The following is a 26,993-nucleotide window of genomic DNA, read 5'->3' on the forward strand; positions in this document are numbered from 1 at the left end:
TTAGTTAACTCTGTGTTAGTGCTAAGGCTGAAGTGTCTCTGATCAAAATTAAGCTAATGTATCTAGGTCTGAACTCTTAACATTTGTAGGAAATGCCACCTAGGAAAGCTCATATCATCTACCAGACACACCAGTGCAGCAAGTCTCCTTTCAGTCCCAGTTGAATACATCTACCTGACAGTATCTGAGTTCTCCCTGGTGAAGTTCCATCCAAATAAATATCCAAATTCAGTGTGTAAGGGTTGTCTACAGACTAATTCCTCATTAAAGTACAACCTGAGCACTGGGGCCAGTCAGTTTCCACATCACTGCTTGTGACTGATGTAGCTGTGGCATCAAAATAATTTTACTGCATCACCACAACCCCAACTGAACATAACAGGAAGAAACTCATCTGTAAAGATGAAAGGTGCACTTTAAAGAAATATATAATTTAAAAGGTGAGGATAACAAATTGGTCACTGAAAAGAAGTATCTTGACCTAAAGTCTGCTGTAAACCAACCTTTGCAATGATGAGCACTGCACACACAAGCTTGCAAATAGCAATAAACTCAACTGAATCCCAGCTCAAAGAAACTACAGGGAGGTTTTAAGTAAACTCGACAGCTGTTCATCCAATGTCTTGTTCCTGACAGACTCAATCAGGTACTGTCTGAGCTCCTAAAGATGTCCAGATCTGAAGCTATCATGTTTATTCTCTATTTTCAGGTTTCCAAAATACAACTCATGAGTGCTGCAAGACAGGGCTGTCAATCTCTAAATATACCAGGGGATTCATACCCTGTTGTCCACTAGTTTCTGCTTTTCTGCTTACAAATCCATGATATAAATTAAATGCCATGAAACTGCTTATTATCTTTTTGTTTTCCATTCAGATCCTCTGGATGTGTTATTCACAGCTAATTTTATTTTCCCCAGTATTGTCTGAAAGGAGGGAGGCAATTACAGGTACATTAACTAAAACTAGGTATCCTTTTCAATTACACTCATCCTGAGCATTTAAAGTTGAAAGTTTGCTCTTTATTATAGGAAAATAATTTTTACAAGGATATATTTAAATGGAATGAGTATTTGGGGGAGAGGAGGGAGGGCTTTTGCTGCTTGTGGCTACCTCATTATGTGGCTGAAATTGCAACTATTTGTAATGCTGTCTTTGTACAACACACTGCACCAGTCTCAGCACTGCTCAACATGCTTCAACACAGATTTATTGCCCAGAAAACTTTAATAGTGGTAAATGTTTAATTTATAGCTTCATTTAAAAATATTAATCTAATAGCAAGGCAGATGGATGGAAACTAGTTTCTATTTCCTCTTGCAGGGCTTTATGTGATACTGTGAACATGGCTGTCTTCACTGGGAATACTGGTATACTCAGGTTAATACAAAATGCAAATCCACTTCAATGATAAAAACATCACTTCTTAAAATCTGTGATGTCCCCAAACCTTTCAAGACAGTTTATTAATGTCAGTTGATGAAGCCCCATAAAGCTGCTGCTTCTTGTAAAGAACAGACTAAACTAAGGTGGAAGAGTCAAGAGTTCACGGAAAGAAGAAAGAAATGCAAATATGTTCAGCTTTCTTGTGTGGTTGTTCTTATTAGACTAATGACCACATGCAGAAATACAACATGAAATTCAATAGAAACATAATGACCTTAAATGGGATTTTGTCCATCTTTTAACAACCAAATTTTTTCCACCCATGAAGAAGCATCAAGGGTCACAGCAGACACAGTTACTGCTGAACATCAAAGGCAATCTCTCAAAAGCTCAGTGTGCATCAAACAAATAATTGATGCAAAAAACGAGGACCGACTCATCATATTTTGTTGGAGGAAAGGGCATTCAACTGAATCCCTGGAGAAATTTTACACTGCAAAAACAGAACTATATTCATTATTCTCCCCATTTACTCAGTTCAGTCTTTCAACAAACTCCATGACAGCTTAAACCTTTCAATAAAGCCAAAGTGAACATAAACAACTGAGTGAGTTTCCATAGTGAGAACACCCACACATCCATTGCATGGTAAGACAGTGCCCTGTCACAGTCAAATATCACAGAAGTCCCTCTGCCTGTGCAGAGCCTGCAGGAAAGGATGGCATTAAACTACTTCAGTGCTCCTCTAGCACACAAACTTCAATCTTAAATGACCTGAAATGACTGAAGTATTTAACATTTTTTTAGGTTTCCATATCTGGAACTCCTGCATGCATGTTTTGTTTCCCTTGCAACAGGAAAATGTAGAATTGCATTGACAAGAGTGCCGTGGGAACCAGATAGTTTTTTAGAGGATGGTTATAACAGAGATGATTATTCAGTTGTCAGCATCAAAAACAGGACTTAAAAGAATAGACATTGGTGCCTGCAGAATACTATCTCAGTAGCAGCTTTCATGATCTGTCAGGAAAAGAAACATACCCACTGAAAGCCATGGAAACCACTTCTAGGAAAGAGTCAACAAATCCTTTCTGTAAAGTCCTTGAAGTCTACCAAGAGCTCTAATATAATTAGCAAAGGTTTCTTTGAGAAGGCAAGGCAATCTAGGAGTCACTGCTTTGGGCTGAGATGAAACAGTTGAGAGCTGATTCTGTGCCTGCCTCTGGTCCAGTGAACAATTCTGGGCAACGCCGTGTGCTCTCCATTAATTTCACTGGAATCAAGGGAATAAAGCCAATTGTGACAGTTTTGAGAAACATGGTGTGTCTGCCCATGAGTGTCTGTGGTTTTTGAACAGCATGTATCCTCACATCCTTGCAGACAAAGTTAAACTAACATTCTGGATCAGAAACACATCACAACACAAGGGAAAAAGCTTAGAAAACTAAAACATAGTCATTGTGAGGCTGTTGACATCAAACAGTCTTCCAAAAGAAGGCATAAGCAAGAAGGAAACATTGGTCATGATCACCTAAAATATCAGTATACAGATATGCATTATATATGCATTATATAGCTGTATTATTATTATTATATATATGTATTTCTGTCCATATACATGACCTTCTCTAATACTTTTATCCTCCTCACACCCCCAAAAAAAACAAACTTAACTGAGTATTTTGCAGGCCCAGTTAAAACCAATACCGTCAACTTGGCTATGAGCTGCACCCCATTTATAAGCAGCTGAACTGAACCCCAGCAGTGCTGTGTCAGTGCTACAAACCCAGATTTGAAATGCCTTTGTAAGACTCACAACCCAACAAGTACATTTTGTGTACTGCATTCTCCCCTATATCTGTGCAGAGCAGTTCACAGTTTTTCATGACACTTGGGATGCAACAAAAGCCCAAGTGGTTCTTTTTCACACTGTTCAGTGCAGAGCCTGCAACTGAAATACAGAAATACCAATAAGGAGGTTTACTGCCTGAAAAATAATGTGTCTTTTTGTTTCATTGTTGCTGTGGATGAACTCCTAAACAATGTTCCTTTATTGACAGAGAACCCCATTGTTGCGTCCCTACAATAAATTAACCCATCACAGTACTTCAGTGAATGGTCAGTCCCTTTACAACCACATTTATTCTGCAAAAAGCTAAAATAAGCAATATGCTTGTACATTTGGAAGGGCTCTAGACACTGGATACCATCCATGTGATATATTTTCAGCAGCATTTCTCACAGAATAACCAGGGGAACAGAGAAAAGCGCTTAACTCCATTTATCTGCTACAGGATATAATTGTACCTCTCTACCTCATCTTTACTACACCACAGCACTTAGAAGTAGCCCAAGAGAATAAATATTTTGTCCATTATTTAGACAGAGGATAGACATATTCAAGTTTTTCTTTCCCTTGCAGCCAGTCCTACTTTAGTTATGTAAAAACACTTTACAGTCCAAGGAGTTAAATACTGGCAGACAAGCAGCTATAGCTGAAACACAGCTGGGGCAGCCAGACCTCAATCTTTCAATGTATTTATCTGCAAAAAGTGAGAACGTTATCACCCACTGTCAGTTTCATTGTTCTAATTTCCTAATTTGGATGGAGAGAGCATGATATTATAAGCAAGCAGATTTGGAGGGGGAAAAAACCACATTTCTTAATTCTAGGCATTGGGTATGAGAAAAAATGGCAATTAGAACAAATTATCTAAATGCCTCACTAGTGTAGGGAGGTGCATTTTAATATAATCAAATTATTGCCCTAATTTCAAAAGATAAATTTATTCTTTATCACTTCACATTAATTTGGTCAAGTATTACTTCCAATTTAAAGCTGAATTTAAAACATTTGTGGTTTTCTTCTAAAATCTTCAAATGAACATCTGTTCTCCTCAAAGCCTGCTAACAGCAATTGAAGGAGTCTCCAGGTATATTCCCTTTGTTCTCCTTTTTTTCTTCACAAGGGTTTTGCTATCCCAATTAACTCAAATGCATCATACTATTTTACAAGAACGACAGGCTTCAAAAGCATCAGCACTTGAAAAACTATAACCACCAAGAGCTAAACTGCACAAAAGGACCACCATGAAAAGGTTAGGAAAGACAAATCAAAGAATGCCTTACAGTTTACTCATGGGAGGAGCTTGAGCTGTACAATAAGGATATTTACTTTTGCAATGTTACAAAAGAACTGCACACTGCAAATTCCTACATCCTAAGAACTGCCTTTAAAAAAAAAAAAAAAAAAGCAAAGCTGAATGAGAGCTAAGGGTAATTCTGGGAAATACACTTGTATTCTATAAATCAATGAAAAAGTTGTTTTGAGGTTGGCCAGGTAACCAATGATCAAGGTGGGACACTATTTTCTAAAAGAGTTTTGCTAATTGACTTGGATGGGGATAACAACCTGCAGCTTAATTAATCAAAGAAAAATTGGCATCTCAAAATCTTCCCACAGATACCAGAATCCCAAAAGCCTTTACCCATCAGCCTCTTTACCTTTCCTCAAGTTGAGTTAGCCACAAACTTTCAAAAATGGCAGCTGAGCACAAATGGACAGCAGCATGTGATGTAGTCTTCACAAAGCACGTGGCCAAATTTATTCCAAATTACAAACAAATTCATTTACATTTTTGCAGCTGAATATTGTTCAGTATTTGGCAGAAAACTGATGAAATCCATTCTGTGTCCACATCATTAACTTGTGCTGGGGTTCTATTCTTCACTTTCTGAATCCACTTATTCCCAAAACCAAGAAGATTTTGACTCTGCAGGCTGACACCAGCTTTAATATTTCTATTTTGTTTGTGTCCAGAAACACTGACTGAGGTCCTTCTGCTAGGTGTCATCTGGTCCATCAGGATCAGCTAAGGTCACACACCCATAAATTTTTAACTTATCTTTCCTTACCTTAGGGGCTTTACAATTTGGGTCACAAACTAGAATTTGTTACTAGGGGAGTTTGTGGAGGCAAACATTTCCAATGGGCTCAAATTAATAAATAAAAGGCTAAAATAAAATAAAAAAATAATAGAGAGAGAGAGAGAGAGAGAGAAAGAGTGAGGGTATTCTTGCCTTTTCTCTTTAATGTTCCCAATCCAACAGATGGATGCTGAGATATTGAGCAATAGAGGATGGTCAGGTTTGCCTATTGTCCCAGTTGCATTTTTTATTTAATTCAGTAAAAATATATGGGAGAATACACTTTATTTATGTACATGTACCCTACAGAATGTTTAATACATGCATAATGCTTATTTAATATGAAAATAATACCTCTAAGAATATAATGCATTTTAAAATATTCTTCCATGCATATACCACAGTTTATGCATATATCAAGAGATATCAAATATCTCCGTGAAATGATGAATGATATCCAAATGTATTAAGCACATTATTGCTTCAGATAAACAACCCTTAAATTATTCTGATTTATTTTTCAATTTTGCTAGAAAGCATATTTACAAAAATAAGATAGGGTTTTAAGACATGAAACTGGATATAAATCATCAACCAGACAGCTACACTTTTCTCACTCTGAAACTATTGAACTAGAAATATTAATGATGGCTTAGAAGTATAACTAATGGTGAATTTTGAAACTTACCATTACAAAGTGGCAAAAGAAATAGAGAAGTGTGGTATAGAAGCTCATTTATGCACTAAGATTTAATATTTGTACATTACTCTGGTATAACAGAAACCCTTATTGAAGCCTCCCCAAATATTGACAACTTTAGGCCATTTAGGGCACAACGTTGAAAACAGAGCACAAATAAATTCTATCTCTTGTACAGTGTTTTTTTTGTTCTTTTTATTATAGGTTTAAAACCACTTGAAAAAGAAGGTGATGATCCCTATTTGGCAGATGGGAACAGAAGAAACAGAAGTAAGATGAAATATTTTCCTGATGTTAGACCTTCTGCCACAGCCTGGGACAGAAAACTCTGTTTCTGTGCCAGTGATCAACCAGAAATTTCTGATGAATTGTATGGTCTCCTTTAAACAGAGGTGCAAAGAGCAGCCATTGCTTATGGCTGTCCACAGGAACAGGTTTGATCTTCTGTACATTTTAAGGAGCTGGTCAGCATCACTAGGTGAACTCTTACAAAGGGGAAGCTAAGGCACATGGCACAGGGATGGCCTGCCAGGCACCACTGGGTCAGCCAGCAAGTGAGCCTCAGGGCTGGGAGCTGAAAGCAAGGCAGTCAGTCCAGCACAGTGCCAAACAGCTCAGGAACACTTACCAAGGGCACACAGTGCTGAAATAAAATTCCAGATCGGTTATGTACGTCCTGCTCATATTTTGGGTTTTTTTAATAATGTAGTAATTTATTTTTCAAGTCTTTATATTTAAGAGACAGAAGTATTTCTTCTCACCCCCCTCAAAAATATACAAGAAGGGATCTCTATGTAACCAGATAGAGAATTCACAAAAAAGTCCTAAACTGCAAATAAATTATCAGTTTTAAGTATCTGAAATTCATGTACTATGGTTGTATTATCTATTACAGTGTAATATATTATTCATCTTAATTGCAAGTATCTAATTTCCAATGTAATGCCAATATTCCCATAAGCATGAAATATCCTTCCCTTGATTACAGATTTTAAAATATATATTTTATTTGGTTAACTGATGTCTACTCATCAATTACTCATTCAAATGTGCTGAATAACCTTGCTCTTCTACACTTCTGTTTAGGTCTAACTGGCAGATAATATGGAAAGGAAGATCAATGATGGACAGAAGTGAACTGTTCCATACCACAAGTAGCCCACGTCTTTAATCATCACTGTTGTCAAAGACAATGTAACTAAGAAAATCTTTAATCATTATTAGTAAACTTGATGAGTATAGAAAAAAACTAAACTGTAACAGGCAGAACTTGAATGATGGCAACTATCATTCATTAATGTTTCAAACTGAAAGGCATTTTCCATGTATCATATATTAAACCAAATTAAATACGTGTCAGCCAGTCAAATAAAGGACATTGATTCATTGATAGAAGCCCCAAAGACAAATAGTACATCTGAATGAGTCCATCAGTCTTTACAGAGTTATTTAAAGCACAGTCACAGTATTTAATGAAAGGTTGAATTTGTCTTTGGCTGGTTATGCATGCTGTTCCCAGTTCAAATCAGATGAGAGTTTAAGAAAGTTATCTGAGGTCATTTCTGCACTACACCACTTTCTGGTCATTTCCATCCAGTAATATTCTCTTGCATTGTTGCTCACTTTTCTTCATCACCTTATGGTTAGATATGTTGCAGACAAACTTTATCCTCTCTTTATTCAATTTCTTGGTATATTTGAAAAATAAATGTCTTTTCTAGAGCTCCCCAATGGAGCCAGTTTGCAGAACAACAAAGCCACAGTACTTCTACATTAAGTAAAAGAACTTGAACTCCAAATGAAAGAAATTCTCAAAAGTCAAGGAAAACTAGTAGAAAGAACTTAAATTGTGGAATCACATTCAGCAATATGATCAGTAAAAGGGGATGTAATAGAAATACTCTGAGCATCAAAGAATCTAGAGACAGCAGCCTTTCAACTTTTTTTTTGCCTCATAGAATAATAATAGAACATTTTTTTCACATGACATTAGGTAAACTAAACTTTTATTATAGAAATCATCAAGATCAAGAATTTCGTGAGATAGAAAAGAAAAATAACTAACTCTGACAAAATATATGCAGAATTAAAAAAATTAATTTTAGTAAGTATTTTGGGAGTGATTGCAAATCTAATGTTGCAGGTCCTCTCTCAAAGTGTATCCGTAACTTTAGAATGTGGGTTTACCTCCAAAGTGCTCCTGATTTCCTTTGGCCCATGTGGTGCTGGGCACCAGCAAAGCTTCATTTCATTTTGTTTCATTTCCCAGCTGGTACATCTCTGGGATCAGGTGTGGCCAGGCCATGGCCACAGTGCAAGAACTTCAGAGCACCAAGCATCAATTCACCCATCTCAGGTATCTGAGGCCATCAGGAAAGGAGAACTGAGATCACAATAACTCACATCCTGGGTTTTAGCAATTGCTTTATGCACTCCAGGGAATGCAGGGGTAATTTCAGATGTATGAGCAGCCTGCCACAATGACCATCTCTCAGGAGGTAATTACTTTTGGTCAAGGCCAACTTATTTGCTGCAGTCTGGTAAGTGTTTGCCTAAAAACAACACACTGACAAAAAGCAATGACCTTATTTGCCCATTGTTGGGGAAGGAACATTGTCCCCACTACAACACTGCTGGGAATTTGCTTTCTGGGGGTTCTGAGAGCACTAGCAAGGAAGCCTAGGGGCAGTCATGAGAAAAGAGTTAAGAGGATTTTCAAGGCCTCTAATTTGAACTCCATTTTTAGGACTGAAAACTTAGCCCTGGAAAATGAATGCAGCCTGGTCTAGCAAAAGGTACAGAGTCTCTCTCAGATTTAAGTTAATGCAGATGTCAGCATACTGACCTAAGACTGGAGGAGCAGAATTTCCTGTGGCCCTCCTAATTTTTTAAATGTCCAGGGTCTGAGGGACAAAGGGAATCCAACCCTGTGCTACAGTTGCAGTGAATTTTTATTCCTCCCACTTGCAACAAAAACCCCAATCTTTCAGTAGGTGACACAAGGGTAAGAAATGTTCCAGCACTTCCCTGAGCCTGCAGTCAGCACAGAAGAGTAAAGTGGCACTGGGAAATCCCCTGGGAAATTCATATTTCTGAATATGCATTTTTAGAACCTACAGCCCTGGATACACCAGTAGCAGCACAGGAAAAACTTGATCACAGAAATTAGGAGTGTTACCTAAGAACGACAGGTTCGGTTCTAGAACCAAGGGCTGGGAGTTCATCCATCAACACCCTCATAAACCATTACTTTTTTTCTACACATGACAAAAAAAGATCTTTGTGATGTAGCTCTGCTGTGTAAGGTCTTGGAGTCATCATCTCATCTGAATTTTCTCTCCTCTAAGATTACTTTAGGGTTTTCTTCCAATGGCATTTATCTCTGATTGACAAACTGAGTTGATTTTAAGTGTCAGGGAGTCAGATTTAACCAATTTTCCAATTGATATATGATCTAAGCTTTTGCTATAATGCTCTAAAAACCAAGTCCTCACAACAAAGTAAGCTGCAGCAATGGAATTATAGTGTTCTGCTTTATTAATAGAAGGCTCCATTTCACCTAAATTCTCTTACACAATAACCACATGGTTCAGCATCACAAAACAAACCCTTGCTAAGCTGGCTTAAGTCCAGTTTCTTGATTTCTTAGGATCACCAAACAAAAAAAAAACCAAAACAGTGCTAAGCCTGTGACATTCACTGACAAAGAGATAAAGCATCTGAATTGCACTTTATTGTTGAAAGAGCATGAAATAATGATAGCCCTAGTATAGATGAAGCAATGGAAAGGCCTGCAAGGATGTTCCAAACTGCACGTGTGAGACAGCTGCATCTGTAAATGATCCTGCATCCAGGCATTCCCTATTGATCTGCTTCTCCTGCCACCTGGCTGAGCTACTGTGGGCAGGCAGGACAACTAATGGGCCATGGAACAAGCTGAAATAACAACCCACAAGGTTAAATCAGAGATTAGTTCAGTTTAGTATAACCTAGATACCAACTTTCTCACTAGGACAATACACTCTGTGGTAAAACTGTGAAGTAAGAGAGTAAAATAAAAACTGCAATGACTTTGGTGCTCTGCACACATTCTGTAGGTACCCTGATACAGATATAACAAGATTTTGTTGGCTGCTTGGTTTCTTTGACATCTAAAGGCAGAAAGTGTGATCTGATCCTAAGTATGACTTAAATCATTCATAAATTAATATCAAAATCTTATTATCAATTTTCACTGAGAGAGGCATGCCATTAAGTAGAGCTCTCAGCATTTTCAATCATCTAATTTTCTCAAAAGGACCATTTTTATGGCTAAAACTGGCTCTGGTCCTATAAATAAGGATCATCCATCCAATTTTGAGATCCAGTCAGACAATGGAAATGAGGAAGTTCTGTTATACTTTGTTAATGAACTATTCCAAAGCAAGTATTGAGAACTGCAGAGTCAGGGAAACAAGGATGAACACTGGGATCTCTTCAGAGAGGGAATAATTGTAGACCAAACAAGGTAAAGCAGAACCCAAATTTCAGAGGAAAATAGAATCTCGCCCTTACTAAAACTCATAGATTTTATTGGACAGACACCTTACTGGCTGCATTTATTAATTTCTCTATCAAATCCCTAAATTAAAATATTTGCCTACAGTCTTTCTTATAGTCTATGCATATAACTTCATACTCATACTATTTAACTACAATCAAAGTCAAATGCATTAGTTTTATTATATCTAGGGATAGAAAATACACAAAACCAAAAGTTCAGCTCTACACAAACATGTTTAAAAAACTTGCTTGCCAATTTGAAGAAGCTCATTTGTAACCTTAGCAATATAGCTAATGAACCAGATTCCTATTGGTAGTATTTTTAATAGCTTATATCATACTTCATTTGCTAATCTTGAAGGGAATTTACTATTCACTGGCAGAACTAGCAGCTAACTCAAACCCTTCTCATTGAATTACATTTAAAATTCACTATTTGCTTATAAATATTTAAATTAAATACAAACAGGATTCTTGCAAGGCCAACCAAAAACCACTCCCAAAGAACAACTACAAATCTCTGCTTGCTCTCTCCAAATTTATCATTTGCTTTCCACCATAAGTTTGCCTTCCCAATGTTGCAGAGTTACAAAGCAGAAATCAAGATGAAATAGAAGAACAACAGTTCCAGCAATATTCAAATTATGAGAAGCAGAAGATTCAAATGTTTGCTGAATCCCTTCCCTCCATGACACACTTGCTCTTAGACATCAATGGATGCCTCCAAAATATTCATGTCACTCTATTAGTCTTAATGTCTTCTACACAAAACAAGTAGCCCTCAATTTTCAGTCTCTGCAGTTTCAGATTTCTATTGATCCCTGAGGGCTTAAGGGTGAAATTCATCCTTGTTTAGACAGCCTCCACTTAATCCCGCTGACCTACTCAAGAAATAAGATATAATGGTAATATTAACATTATGAATCTGCAGATGGCATTTCCCCTAATTCTATCAAAATTCTGTGACTCTGCAGCCCCTCTTGATGCTCTTTAGCCTGTTATGAACTTATTTTTAAGCACCATCAAGAGTCCTCAGCATCACAATCTGATATCTCCTCTTTATTCTATACTTTCTCTTTTGCTACTGTCCCATGGAGTCTGATTTTGTCTTTGATGCACAGTCAATTTTTTCCAAATATTTCCTCCCAAAATATTTAGAAGACTTTCAAGGGAACAAGAGAAAAAAATCAGCTCTTTTCTTTCTCTCAGAAAAAAAAATCTGCCCTTGTTTTGAAGAAAACTGCAATAAATACACAAGCAGAAGGCTGTTCACATAGATGTCTTAAGAGTCTCCTTTGACTAGACACTCCTAATTTGAGCAGGAAAAGACAGATGGTCCTCACCTGTGCCTACAGAGCTCTTGTTTTAGCATCAAATAAAAGGGCTGCCCTCACAGCAATGGAGAGCACTTCAAAAGCCCAGCACAGGGTGCAGAAGTGGCAATTTGCACTTTCCATGGATCCACTGAGAAATTTGCTGCCATTCTACACCTTGTTCAGCCTAACTGTGGTCCTTGACACCAGGAGCCCGGTGACATGCCCTGGTGGAGCTAAAGAGACTGAGCAGGGACACAGGGCAACAGGGAGCATCTGTTTCATCACAAGGTTTGGAGGCCTCTCAAACCAAGAACATTTTGAGTGTCAGAACAGAGAAGTTTTACATCAAACACCAAGAGGAAAGCAAGGTCAAACTCAAATGAGGGGACTGGCACCAAGACTCTGGCTACCTTTGGTGCCAGAATTCTGGATGAATTGCCTCTACTTTAACCTTTCCAGAAGCCATACTGCCAATAAACAGCAGCAGGAAATGCACAAACCAGCCATTCTGATACAGTTCCCTTGCATATTAGAGAACTTCATGTACTCTTGTCAAGAGCAACAAAGAGCTGGAGGGGTTTGCACAGCATAATTTTCTTCAACGACATTTTGACATCCTTTAGGAGATTCAGCTGATGAGTGGAAATTCCCTACTTGAATAAGGGCAAGACGTGCAGTACTCCACTACTCCATTCCATTTTCTCTTGTCTCACATGCTTATGATGCTAGTTTACCCAGATTTACAAAGAGAAACCCCATTCCCTTACCTTCATTTTTGTGCAGGACCAAGGGAAAACAGCATAAGAGGGACAACATGCACAACAAACATGCAGGCTCAGGGGAAGGGCAGGGCATCAGAATCACCAATTTTCATCCCAGCATTAACAAACTGTATGAAAACTGGTTATTCTAGATAAATTAAGAATTTGTTGATTAACAAAGAGGGATTTCAAAGTTTTCTCAAACCCATGACACTGACACAAACATCTGACTTGCCCAGTCACCTAAACTACCCCATCCACTTAGCTTGCCTTGTTCTCACTACTTTACTCTCTGATTTCTCAAGAATATCACTGGATTTTATCCTCACACTTTTCCTGTGATAGGAAGAAGTTATGCCTGAAATGTTCATATAATTATATATCTACTGCTAACAGATTCTCCAGATCCCAAGTCTTGTTCTAGATTCGCAATTGTTTTAGGACTTCTTATATTACTGAGTAGATAATGAGCATTAGCAAAAGCACACATGCTCTGATTTCCCATAATTCTTTGTCCTTAATAAAGGAATTGAAACATTGCTGTATTCTTATTCTTCAAATTTCATTTAGTCTTTTTTAAAACTCGAGTATCAAAGTACTTTTCCAGCTCACAATTTTTTGTTCTTTGTTTGATGGGTTTCTCTTTTCTTATTTCAAGTCTCCATTGCTCCTGATCCTTCCACAAGCAATTGACATTGACAAACAATGAAATCCAGAGCCCTTGCTGTTCTTGGCTAGAACATTTTCCAGAGTAGTGGTGATTCCAATAAACAAACAGGCATATTCATTTGCAAATCAATACCAGAGTGGGAAATTGAGAGATTCCATTATGCTCTAGAGCCATTTGTCTCTTGATTTAACTGTTTGCTGACAAGCATAGAGGGTGTTCTCAGCTCCAGTGCTGTGGTAAAACACAGTTCACAGTGTTCACTTTTAATTACAGCAGCATGAAAGCTTCAGTGGTTTAGTGAGGTCTTGTGGGTTTCTGTGGTTTTGGAGAGGTTTCCTTTTAATAAATTTTTGGTCAAAGTGACAAGAATTTACTTGGACTTTATACATAAGCAAAGCTCCTGGACACAGCATAACTGGGTCATTACCTCTTTGTAAAGATTTATATGTATTCTTAATTCAAACTTTAGATTATAAATTACAACAACGAAAACATATCTCATTAAATGCCTGTGTAAATAATTTTAACATCAGCAGCACTATTATTTACTGTAAGGATCTCTGAAACTCTTTTTTACCACAAGTAATGAGTTAAATCTATCACAAAGAGAAACTCTGGAAAGAGGAGTGAAATAAAAGGAACAACAGAAAGACATAAGTTCTCTGGCTAGCAAAGCTGAATTTCATTTTTCAAAGTAGCAAAAACCACACCAGAGATAAGGATTATGCACACTACGCTGTGTCCATGTCAGTGTCACTGCTATACCCCTGACATATGAGGCAGCTGCTATCTGCAACACAAGCACCAGTACAGCCAGGTTGATTTAAACACATTCATAGATTTTCTACTTAAAAGACTACAGAGCTCAACACTCCCTCTTACCTCCTCAGTAACTTCCAATTCCATGTAGCCAGCCAGGCTTTCCCCTGCAGGAGGGCCAGCCTTGAAATGCCAAAATTGACTATTCAGCCTCAGGTTACTCACAAATTTGTTGATGCTTTGACACTGCCACTGAGTCATTTCATTCAGGATTGCTTTCCTTATCATCTGGGACTGCAGCATTCCACAAATTTCATTTGGAAATCACAAACAGCAGTTTCTGCTCAAGTCACCATTGAAGTGGAGAGTTTTGGGACCAAAGCCTGGATGATGTTATCACTCACACTGAAGCATTCCTCATGTTCCTAGGAGACCTCTACGCTTTGCCAGGATACAGATTTTCCCTGCTCACTCACAGTAAGGGTTTGACCTTTTTTTTTATTTTACTTTTTGTGTCTTCATCACCCACAGGAAACTCAGGGCTGATGAGCCTCAGTGAGGTAGTTTTTCTACACTGTTCCTGTTCCATTTGGTCAGCATTGCAAATCCCCTGCATGAATAATGCTCAATCCCAAAAGGCTTTTAAAGAGACAGTTCCTCACCCAGTTTATGCTGAAAGGTGCCAACATTATTTGCAAATATCAGTAGAGCACATCAGAAATGTGAATGTTCTTAATGAACTGAAACAGAAAAACCCTGAAGAGCTTGCACTCTTTGGTTCATTTATGCTCCAGTATCTTTATTCTCCTTTTCAGGTGCACAGAACACAAATGTTTACTCTCTGTTCTTCTGTATTTCTAGACATACAAATTCCTTCTTAACTGACTGACCTGGGCATGGTATAATCTGCAAGTTGTGTATATGTGTATATATATGTGTGTATATATATATATGTGTGTATATATATATATAAAACATATACAGTACATGCATATTTTTATATTTATATATATTTATATTAAATAAACACATATATTTTACCCAAATACGCTTGGAAGTAAACACAATAGCTCTTAACTGGTTCTATTAAGTAATTAATCATTAATTAATTTTATGGAGTTTTAGGGCCCTCCTTTTATTACTATTTTGTCTTCTTGGTAATATTTTAGCACTTCTGCATGCCACAGATTTTTTCAAATTGGACAGTTCCAGTGCTTATTTGCCCTGGATGCTGCAACCACCTTATTTACACAGGGGCATTTCCAGTGCTAGGGTGCCTCCTGTTTATGGGAGCCATCAGGGATGAGTCTGACTTGAACTGCACACTGTTATTAAGAATCCATAACTGAATCCAGGCTGAAATGCTCTATTTGGTAGGTGGCTGTTACTCTCAATTGAGATGCATTCAGAACTGACATTGATTTTTAAAATACCTTGAATGCTAGTATAGCTCAGAAAATGAACACTGTGGTTTTGTTTGGAGGACTTTTTAATGTGTTGACGTACATCTCAAAAAAATCTCTATACTCTTTAATAAAATTATGGAAAAACTTATTAAGAAACTTGTAGCATTTTCAAGTCAATATACTTCTATTAAACACACAAAGTCATTGTCATAGGCCAAGGCTTAAGTTTTTTCCCTTTACAGTATTATCTAAAAATAATTTTAATGTGATTTTTCCTTTGGAAAGCTGGAAGCAAAATATGAATTATATATCAAGACCAATCACTCAAGGTGCTTTCCTAAAGAGTGTCCTTGGAACCCAGTTGCTATTTGCACACACATTAATAAAGTGCAAAGCTTTTAAATCTGATTGCTTCAACTTAAATGGATGGGTCAGTGCCAAACAAATTGATCTCATTCACAGTGCAGGGTCTATAGCAAACTATAACTCCATAATAATAAAAGGACTGAATTCAATAAATAAAATACAGCTTTTTAAAGTTACCTGAGCACCCCTTTAAATGCTCTGTATGACTGTATGAGCAAACTGTACTGTTTACCTGAAACTAAAGCCAACACACACTATTCAAAGAGAGTTTTAATATTTGACACAGCCTGTAGGGGTTAAAGGCTGCATGTCTGAAGAAAGGATCACTGGAGTGACAGGACAATCAGTTCTCTCAAATGAAACAACCAGGGGTCAGTGGTGGCAAAGACATACCTGGCAGTATCAAATGAAAAGATGACCTTTTGGGCAACTTCTTGGTTTGACATTTAGAACTTCAATTCCTGTTTCAGGAGAACTCAGTAAATTGCCTACTTTCTGTGTAACCCCATGCCCCAGCTGGTAAAAAAGGGACTACTGACCCTCTACCTCCATATTTAATGTTCTGTAACAATAATCATTAGGTACCTGTCTCAACAGAAAGGGATCAACCTTGGAAATTGATCTTGGAATAAAAGCTATGAAAACATATCTTGACAAAACCCTGAACAAGCAGCGAACAAAAAAAAAAAAAAAAAAAAAAAAAAGCAAATCACTGTCCAGAACCAGAAATCTGATTATACTTTCTTCACTGCAAATTTCAGCATGAAGAATTATTCAGTAAAAAGGTATTACTGAAAATGAAAACTATCAGAAATATCCTTAGGACACAAAGTCCTTCCCCACAGAGGATACTGTCAAAGCCACTTTTATTCTCTTAGCCCTTACACTGCAAAGGAAATGCTCCAAGACCTGAAAAACTTTCTTCTCTCCCTTGAGAAATTTTGCACATAGCAGAACAACCAGCAACAAAAACTTGTAATTTCTACTACAGCTTTGACTGGAGGACAGCAGCTGCACATCTGGTAAGAGCTGCAAAGACAAACAGAGCTCACTCCTAATTTGTCACCCTGCAGCTCACACAGTGCTCACCCAAAAAGGTGATGTAAATCCCAGCCCACACACAGTGCTCCCACCCAGCCTGTCCCTTCATTCCACATGTCCAATGCCCTCCAGCACTTGGAACCTTTTAACACATCTTCCAAACAGCTGCCATCACAAGAACTAGAACACCTCACCACACACCTTTAAAGTAGTTTCTTCTTACTCTGTTTCTCTTCCTAGAAAGTGTTTTAGACCTGTTCTTTCTTCTCTCATCAAGTCCCTATACCCATCACCCCATTCTTCTTCTCCCTTCCACCTGCTGACCCTTTAACACATGTTAAACTGTTCCTACTGACATTCGCATTTTCAGCCACAGTCTAAAATTGTTACTGTCTCCTGTAGGACTTTCCAAATGCTTTTAATAGAGATGATCACATTTTTTTCTGATAAACCTCCTCTTCCTAGCACCTCTCTACTGATTTTCCTCTTCAGACACTCCAGCTTAGTCTTTCCAGGGAATACTTTCTGTGAAATTCTCAATGTTCCCAAGGACGGTCCCACATCCATTCACTCTGTAATCTTCTTTCTTTAAATTAATTCCATCCAGCAAGCAAATTAGCAAAAAAAAATCTGTGTGCCATTCATATGCAGATGAGTCTGGATCAACTTCTCTGTGAGACATTTTTCACATTCTGGTCAGTCTAAACTGACTGCTTTCAGGATATCCCTACAAGCTTCATGTGGACAAGAAGATTTCTCCTTTCAAACAGCCTCCCTTCAAAAGGCAAAGAAAATCCTTTCTTTTTCAGTAAAAATGGACAGCCAGAATATCAGACCTGCCAATTTAGACTACAACATGTGACATCTTTGATTCTTACTTCTCATCCAGGATAAGCTCAAAATCTCAGAGATTCTTTAGACATAGTCTTTCTAATAATCAGGTTTTTTAACCCATCTGTAATGCAGAAATTCCTTTCCCAGCTCTGATGATATTACATATTGATTACTTCCAAGTTCATCTTTCTGACCTTAAGAATCACAAGCCCCTCTCATATCTCAGTGAAACTTCTGCTGCAAAGAGGATCTCTAACCCCTGTCTTTGATCATTTCACCCAACTCTTCATATTGCTTCAATAGCTCCCTTGTCACCTGTCACATCAAAGATATGCTAATCATCTTTACTTCCAACACCACACACTTTTTATTCCAGTCTTTCAGGTTATCTCTAACTCTAACTCATCCTGAAGATTCTGGCCTTAGTGTCAACATCCTTCACCTACCCCTATTCATAAAAACATTTCCACAAATATTTTACAATCCTTAGTCTAGTTTACTTAATTTCTTTTCTTTTCAAAAGGCTCATTTCTAAGACTGTGGAACAATGACATGTTTGTGCTGCATAACAACATTCATCATCAATCCCTTTCACTCCACAGATGTCTCTATCTGTCATTTCTTGCACACTGCAAATTCTTCAGAGACACAAATTCATACAGCACCCAGCACAAGCATAAGCACACCAGTTCCAATAGCACCAGGAAAAATAATTATTAGCACAGGCCTACACCCCTCTTCCAAGACAGCCCTTAAACCCTTGGCTAGCTTTGCAGTATTTGCCACCCTCCAAGGTACAAGGTAAATGAAGTGACACCTGGCACTTTGAGCTGACGACCCTCCACGTTATTCCTCTGACACAGAACACTCTCTGCCTCAGGAAAAGGCAAGCTCTTTGCACAGTTACCACACTGTCTCCAGTTATAAGCTTAATTTAATCAGACCTAACCACTTGTCCTTGATGAACAAGGCTCCCAAACATTTCTCCCTTTGCCTTTTGCAGAGTGCTCCCCTGACCCTGTGTTTTCAATTTTTTAGGAACTCTACCCTGTGAACTGTGAAGGAACAGATGTAGCACTCAGTGGTGTCTCCTACACAGGGGCTGAGCCCCAGTACATCTCACCCTCACACCTACCCTGGGTGCTCCCTGCCTGGCACACAACTGCAGGAGGAACACAGCTCTAGGATGCCTTCCTTGGGATTAATCTTAAACCCACATAAATCTCACCTGAGCTCTTCTCTCACACAGGCCACTAAACTGTGTGCTGCCAGCAATTAGTAAAGGCTTAAATAGATTTTTTAATTAGTTTGAAACTAAAAATAAGTCTTGGGTAAATATAATTTTATTTCACCGGCTAAACTTGCTAAAAACCTCCTGTGAAAAGATGCCAAGCAGGTGCAAATTATTATCACTAATTATTACTCATCCCTTCCAAGGATAATGGCCTTATGTGACTTTTGGGACAACACACAAAATGGATCAGTGATTTTCTCAATCCAGCACACAGGTCTAGAAGTGCATTTTAGGGAAGAGATGATTGTGCAGAACCCTGTACTCCCAAGTCAGTCCCTGTGCTTAAAAAGATGGAAAAAGTCAACCTGTACCTATGGTGTGTACACACTGGTGTTGTAAGTTCAAAAATTTCATATTGAATAATTACAGTATGTATTTTCTAATCCTCAAAGCCAAGCTTTCCCAGATCAGTCAACTAAACAATTTACTAAACATATATGAAAAAGTAAAACTGGAAGATGGCAAATAGCTTTTTTATAGCCATTACTACTTCTGATTTTTGTAAGGCAAACTTATTTTCTTATGTACCTGTGCTGCTTCTGCCAGTGCCTTACAATAGGCACACTGGTATAATGATGAAATGTAACTGCAGGAGCCTATTTTAAAATTAATCATCCATAATTAACTAGTAATATCTCCTTTCTGGTAAATTATACTTAAATTGCAGAAAATTATCCTTGCTGAGAATGATAAAGTCATCTACAGCTCTGCAGTATTTCAGAGAAACATTTTGCATATATTTATGTATTGTAATGACCACAGATATGTCAGAGTATTCAATTCTGCTTTGCACTATGCTAAAAATACAAATGCATAGGAACTTTATCTTTAAATTACACAGTATTCAGTGGGTCACCCAAACAACCTGAAGTGAAATAATTTGGAAAACACACCTATGAAGGGTAGGTGGAAAGGGAGTTTTTGATAGCCTTGGTTTTTTTGTGCCCACTAGAATTGTCCTTCTCAACTCTTGCAAAAGCCAGCACTGAGTGCTTTAAAGGCACTACTAAAGAAAGTGGATTGGCTGTGTCTAAGTACAACACATGTCTGTTTCCAAATTGTTAATAGATCCTGTTCCTTCAAAAAAACCCCAAACATAAATATAGCCTCTCCTGACAGTAAGAACCTTCCCTATCTTGGGGTAAAATCTCTTCAGAGTTCTAGATCAGCAAATGAAAAATAACAAAAAATGTTGAAAAGAATGGTTTGTTAAAAAAAATTAGTGAAGCTCACAACATGAATGTTAGCTCAAGATATTTTAACAATTTTTTCAGCTAGATTTTTGGCACAGTTTCCTTTGGACTTGACATCCTTATGTGTGGACAGCAGCAAATTTTGAAATCACTCACGTTCTAGCAGCTCAACACCTGCAATGAAACAAGGACCCAAGAGTGCACTGAGGATGAAGCATTTGGAGCAGGAGGAATGCCTGGTTCTTGTACATACAGATTTAATGACATTTAAAAATACATGATCCTCTGTGTATCTGCACCCAATCACCAGATTCAGAACATGAGCTGAGGAATCAGGTTCCTTCAGACCAGACATCACTGCTGACACTGAGACTTGGTAAAACTGCCAGTAAAGCAGTATTTAGACTCAGAAGGCTTTCTGTACCTCTGGCCAGTGTATCCAATTTCTGTATTTTTTTCTCAGTTGACCCAGAAAGCCTCACTGCTATCAGTAATTGTTAGACATATAAAACTGGGTGCAAGCCTCCTGTCTCTCATGATTTCAACATTTAGGTTCAAAATCTCATGCAACATTCGAGTATAGTAAGAAAAACAATTTAAAATTATTGCCACTTCTATCTGCAATAGTAAAAGGAATGTCATTTAAATGAAGCTAAATAAGAATTTCATAAAGTCATTTGTTCATTCCCCCCCCCCTCCCCTTCACAGTGTCTACAAATCCATGTAATTGAGTGTTCCAAACACATTTGATTTGGATCCCTGTGAGAATAACCCCATCCCTTGGATTAGCCATAGTGGAGCAAAATGTAGGAGGGGTTGTGTTTTGGGAGGTTTTTTGGCCCAGTGGAAAGTAACTTGCTTCAAAGCCAATTTATCCCAGAATGGGAGGGCTTTGTTTTCACTTAGGTTTTAGCAATTCAATGAGGTTTGTTTGGGCTTTAATTATAATTATTATTCTCTTTAAGCACAAAGACTCTTAACATATTGAAAATGTCAACAATAGCAGACAAGATTTTAGCTCTAAGGAAGAAATAGAATACCAGAGGAGGATTTAGAAGAAATAAGGCGGGTATAATTTAACTTGAACTATTGAAAGAAGAATGTATTATTTCTGTAGTTCTGTTACCAGCACTCACAAATCACTAGCAGCTCTTTAAACATAGAAATTGCCTTCTAAAACAGAAGAGGCATAATATTTTTTCCCAAAATTCTTCAACAATATTTCGAGATGTTTATATACTGCATATAAAACAGAGATATGGACTAATATGCTGAATGTTTGCAACATAAATTAAAAAAAAAAAAAAGAAAAGGAAAGGAAAAAAGAGAGAGAGAGATGAAGTGCTAAGTGCCAGAAAATTAATATTGAATTTTTTTCCTGTTAAATTCTGAGAAGTGAATGTCCCTGGAAAACCATTTCATACAATTGCTTTGTGGGTGCAAATTGTTCAAGATGCCATAAATAATTCATTCAGCTCCAGTCAAGTAATAGCATGCCACCAACTGCAGAAGAGAAAAGAGAAGGCTGGAGCACTGCTCCCTAACAAGTGCCAACTAAGAGTGCTCTGGGAGGAAGGAGATCAGCATCTTCAGTGACCAGGACTGAAGGAAGGCCACAAATCACTGTGAAATGATCCCTAAAGCCCAAACCAAAAGCAAGATATCTCTATTTATTTTAAAGACTCACTCAGAACATTTAGCAGGAACTAGAGTGAAAGAGAAACAGAAGAGTTTTGCTTTCCAATGAGGACACTGAGGTGATTATAGAAGCAGGCCAGAGATAAATTACAGCTGTTCTACAGAGTGTTATACTGGAAATTTTAGCTTCAACTCAAATTGGAATTGCTGTGATTCACATAACCCTGCCACATTGATACAGCAGTTTTGTATTAATTTTTAAAGGAATTAATCTGCTCTCTTTTATTATAGTCTTCTTTTTTTAAACTTGCTTACTACCCTGCATGCAAATAGTTCTGCTTTAGGCTGCTGTGCTGCAGGGATATGCATTTAACCTTCCTGCAGTCAGCTCACCAGTTTACAGGCAAGGCAGGCTCACAAAAACTACAGCACTTTAAGAGATCCACCTCAACAAAAAACATTTTTCACCTCAGTGAAGCTGCCAAAAATACAAGTAATGCTGAGTTAAAGGTTTTGTAAAGCTGATAATGCCTTCTTTTTTCAAGTCAGTAACTGCATGCAACTGGGTTACAGCCTCCATTTCACTGGTGTTCCAAAGCAAAGGCTGTATATAAATACTGCAAAGAAGGAAAAGTCTATGAAGCAATTGATATCCCCTACAATTATAAAGATAAGTCCTATTAAAATATGTATCCCAAATAAACTATGTGTTCTGTGAAGAATTAAGAAACCATGCCCTCCACAGAGGTCAGGAACTGCACATCTGCCACAGGAAACTGGAGAAGCACTGAACCACAAGATCTTTTCCTCCTCTTCAGATAGGTTGTATATAAAAAATACAAAGTCTAAACTTATTCACACAACAAGTGCTTCCTGGCAGGCCTTCAGAAGGGCCCCTGGGTCACCTGGAACATCCTGCACACCAGTTCAGGACAAACTGCTAGCCTGATTTACCATGTGTTTTAGCTAGTGAACTCCTGAACACCCTGCAGAATGGTGTCTCCCTGAACTCCCCTCCCAACACTCCCATTGTCCCACTGGCCTCCATTAGAAAACATTCCCTGCTCAGCTTTGGGTCATTACTTCCTGTTAGACAGCCCATGATCACCTCCAGTAATTCCTCCTCCTCTGCCCATGTTTCCTCTCCAGTACCTGTATAGAGCATGTTCCCAAAGCATCTGCTCAGAGGTCATGCTCTCCCATCATTTCATCACTTCTGTCACCTCTTTGAATATTTCCCTATTTATTAATTTCCCTGTACAGCCCTTAATGATTAAAGCAATCCATACAAATAATATCTCTACTTGCAATTGAAAAAACATATCCATTGCTAAGTGAAAGAGGCAGGTGAATCCTCACTGTCTCAGGGAGAGCATTTTGAATCTCAGATTGCTGTGTCTGGACCAAAGAAACTAACAGAAAACATAAAAGTGCTAAATCTTCCTGTTTCTAAATTACTTGTTTTTCCTACTGCCTTGCAAAAGGATCATATGGTTTTCAAAATATAAAATCGTTTTCCTGCCACACATACACCTCTTCTAATTGAGACAAACATATCTGGGATTTTGCAGATGGAGAAATGAATATTTTTCTCAACTGTTTAAGGAGGGACACTCTCTAGATTAGGTTTGCTTCAGTCCCTAAATACCCTTTTAATGCATGATCTAAGATATCTAATATTTTATAAATGCATTTACCATCCCTGTTCTGAATAAAGGCTGATTCCAGGTTTATAGCAATATCATCAAAAAGATTTTTTTCTTTCTCCTCTCCATTACAGTCAAAGCAGTTTTATAGCAAAATACTAAATCTTGAAAACTTACAAAAGGTCAATAATTTCTCCTGCAGTAACCTTGACACGTGACAGAACCAGGCACTGATAAATGTTAAGAGAGTTAAATGAACCATGCCTAAATAAAAATTAGAGAACAGGAATTATTCCACGATTCAAAAGTTTTTCACACATGAGATGACAGAGTCCCCTAACAAAATCAGGTGAGATCTCTCTGGCCCACCCAAGAGATGATGAGACTGAAACCCACATCTGTACTTTTAGGAAGAAAAATGTATCATTTGCAGCATCAAACTAGGCAAAATAGATCCTGTACCAGCTTCCAATGGCTGATATCTATGATTTGTGCTAAGGAAAATCTGCTAAATCTATTTCAGGTTTCATAATCCAAACACTGTTTTTATTTTTCTTCTGCATTTCACCAGAGGATTGGTGTTCAGCACCCAGTTTTCATGAAGACACGCTGCTAGGCAATACATTTTAACAAAAATCTGGTTGAAGTTTGTCAGACATTTTTCTCCTACTACAAAATATCAACCCAGCAAGACTGAAAATCTTAGTAAGGAGCCTTTTTTCACATGAAATTTTCCATTTCCAGAAACAGAGCTTTAAAATCTCTTTGTTCTTCAATTATTTTTTTTTTTCTAACTGGAGTTAAAGAAAAATGAAAAATATGTGCAAAATTTACAAATAAAATATTTACATTTTCTTCTAGTGTTGCTACTTAGATTTTTTCAGAGGGCTTTTTTACCCCAAAAACTGAAAAAAAAACCCCACCTCAAATGATTTCCATGATGCAGAGTGAGATTGGTAACAGCAGCAGTGAGTACAGAGCTAAATGGTACCTATAGTACAAAATACCAACTGTGGAATTGAGTAAACCCATCAAAGGCACTTACTGCCACACATTGAGAATGATGTGATTCAGTAAAACACATAAAAATGTGGATTCCATTTAAGCTGCAGGTTGTTGTTTTAAAGTCCCTGAAAATATGCTGTAGATAATTAGTTGCACTTATTGATTAAGATATTGAAGAACTGCAGCCATTGTAACTCTTCACACAATATAAGTCCAGCCTCTGTCTGGGAAAGATTCTCCCCTACACTCTGCACCTCATATCTCAAGCCTTTTGAGAATTCCTTTCTAAGATTTAAATTTTCTCTTATAAAGCTTTTCTGAATCAATCAAGATTCGATGCAGGAAGATTGCCAAATAAATTACTTTTCATTTCTGCCCACTGTTAAACTCCTGCAGGGAGCTGGAAATATATCAGGGTCATTAGTCTTAATGCCTATAATACACAGTGCTTTAAGGTGAAGTGAATAGTAAAAGAGTTTAATACAGATTAGTACTGGCCCTACCCTGGAGACACCTCAAGGTTCTGACAGAGCACTCACCTGACCCCCAAACAATCCCAGAGCCCTGAGCCCCCAAGGGGGCACAACTCCCACCCTGCTGGGGTCTGAACAAAACATTTCCTTTCTACCTGCTTTGGATTCTTTGTTAGAAAGCCAAGCAAAATGCATTTTTGCTGGAGGTCTCCTAAGAAAACAACTGACTGAGCTGTGGAGAGCTGCAAACACTTCTTGACTCCCTCCTTCTTCTACTGGAAATACCTTTGTGTGTGCACAAAGCTGAGGAGAATTTATCACCGTGCTTAATCTTTTCCAAACTACCTATCTGCCTCATTTATTTAGGATAAAATTTACCCTGTTATTTAAAAAATCACTGATGAGCACAACTGTGGATTATTTACTAAGGCTGTTATGATAAAAAGAAAACCCTGATGAGCTAATTTGAGTTCTTTTTTTTTTTTTTAATTTAACAGGGTTTGATGCAACAAAACTGATAACTGGAAACAGGTCCATCTACATTTTAGTTTCTTGGTTCAGTCATATCCCTGGTTAGTTAAAAAAAATTTCAAACCCCTACTTTATTGCCAAAATCTTCACTAATGAATACACAAACTTAAACTCAGGCTCAAACTCTCATTCTCAACTCTGACATATAAAGCACTGTAAAATAATTCATTATTTAATATTAAGAAATCTGGATAAAACTAATTAATGCCAAAAGTTAGCCCACAGCAAATTAATTAAAAGTTTGCCCAACAGCTACCTCCCTGTCCTAATTAGCATCACTGATTTCAAGAAACCACTAAGAAAAGAAGACAAACATAGAATTCCAACTATTTCATAAAAAATCTCTTTGATTCAGCTTCCAAACATCAATAATGTGTCCCTTTAATACAGAATTTGGAGACTTCCACAGCAAAGACAGCTCTCTCACGCACATTATGTTTCATTTCTAATAGATTATTGCAGATTTTCTGGTCACCTGTTAACAGTGGCTGAAATCCAGGAAAAAAAATAGCGATGCGGAAGACAACCAGACAAAAATAATTACCCCCCCACAAAGTTGTATATTAATTATACGTTATGTTATGTTATGTTATGTTATGTTATGTTATGTTATGTTATGTTATGTTATGTTATGTTATGTTAATCTGGCCCATGTTGCCCCATCTGCATTAGCCACAAAGCAAGCACTCCCCGGAGCACGTGATATTTCAATTACCTGGCACTGGGTTTGACATTAAACAACCAGCACTGTCAAAAGGGCAAAACATGGGTGACAACACGTGTTTCTGAATGCTGATGATAAAAACACCTGTGCACTGACCTCATTAATGAAAGTCTGGGCTCCCCGGGGGCTCAGCAGTAGGATTGCTCTTCGCAGGGTGTCCCGGTAGCGATTCAGCTCCTCCGTTTTCATGGTGGTGAAAAGGTTGGAAAATACTCTGCTGATGTTCCTGTCCACTTTTTGTAAGGATACATCAAGTCCCAGTCTGGAGGCCTGATCGAGAAATCCCTGCAGTCCACGTATATCTGTAACACAGGAGGAGGGGAAAATTTAAAAAAAAGAAAATAATAATAATAATAATTTTTAAAAATTTAAAAAATAAAATAAAAAGCCATTGTATCAATCTCCTCCAGCTAGGCAAGCAGCACTAATTAGGTAGAAAATACTTTTTTAACATATTTTCCTGCAGTGCTTTCTGAATGGGAGCATTCCACACAGCCATTTTCCATAGCTCCCTTCAATAGTGAGTGCCAACAGGGAAACTCCATCAATTGCCTTTCCCCGAGATCTGAGAAGAACCCTCAGGAAGAGCCACTTCATGCATTGGGTGGCTCTGCAAACCTCCCCAGAGGCTCAAGGATACAGGGTTTAACACCACACAAACAACAAAGCCCCACCCCAACAGCACCACAGTTCAAACATGAAAACAGGAGCAGATAAATAAGAAGAGGATAAATCACTCATGCCTAAACTTCTCATTCCTGTAACTTCACACACCTGCTTTT

At 37.8% G+C, this 26,993-nt stretch overlaps 1 protein-coding gene across 1 annotated transcript in view; it reads right to left on the reverse strand.

The window, feature by feature from the left end:
* Positions 1-26,993, reverse strand: part of GRID1 (glutamate ionotropic receptor delta type subunit 1) — a 476,351-nt gene that overhangs the window by 186,361 nt on the left and 262,997 nt on the right. The window contains 1 exon segment of the mRNA XM_079312339.1: positions 26,308-26,513. Coding sequence (XP_079168465.1) covers positions 26,308-26,513 — 206 coding nt within the window.

The sequence above is a fragment of the Erithacus rubecula genome (assembly GCF_903797595.1).
Source record: "Erithacus rubecula genome assembly, chromosome: 9".
Classification (NCBI taxonomy): Eukaryota; Metazoa; Chordata; class Aves; order Passeriformes; family Muscicapidae; genus Erithacus; species Erithacus rubecula.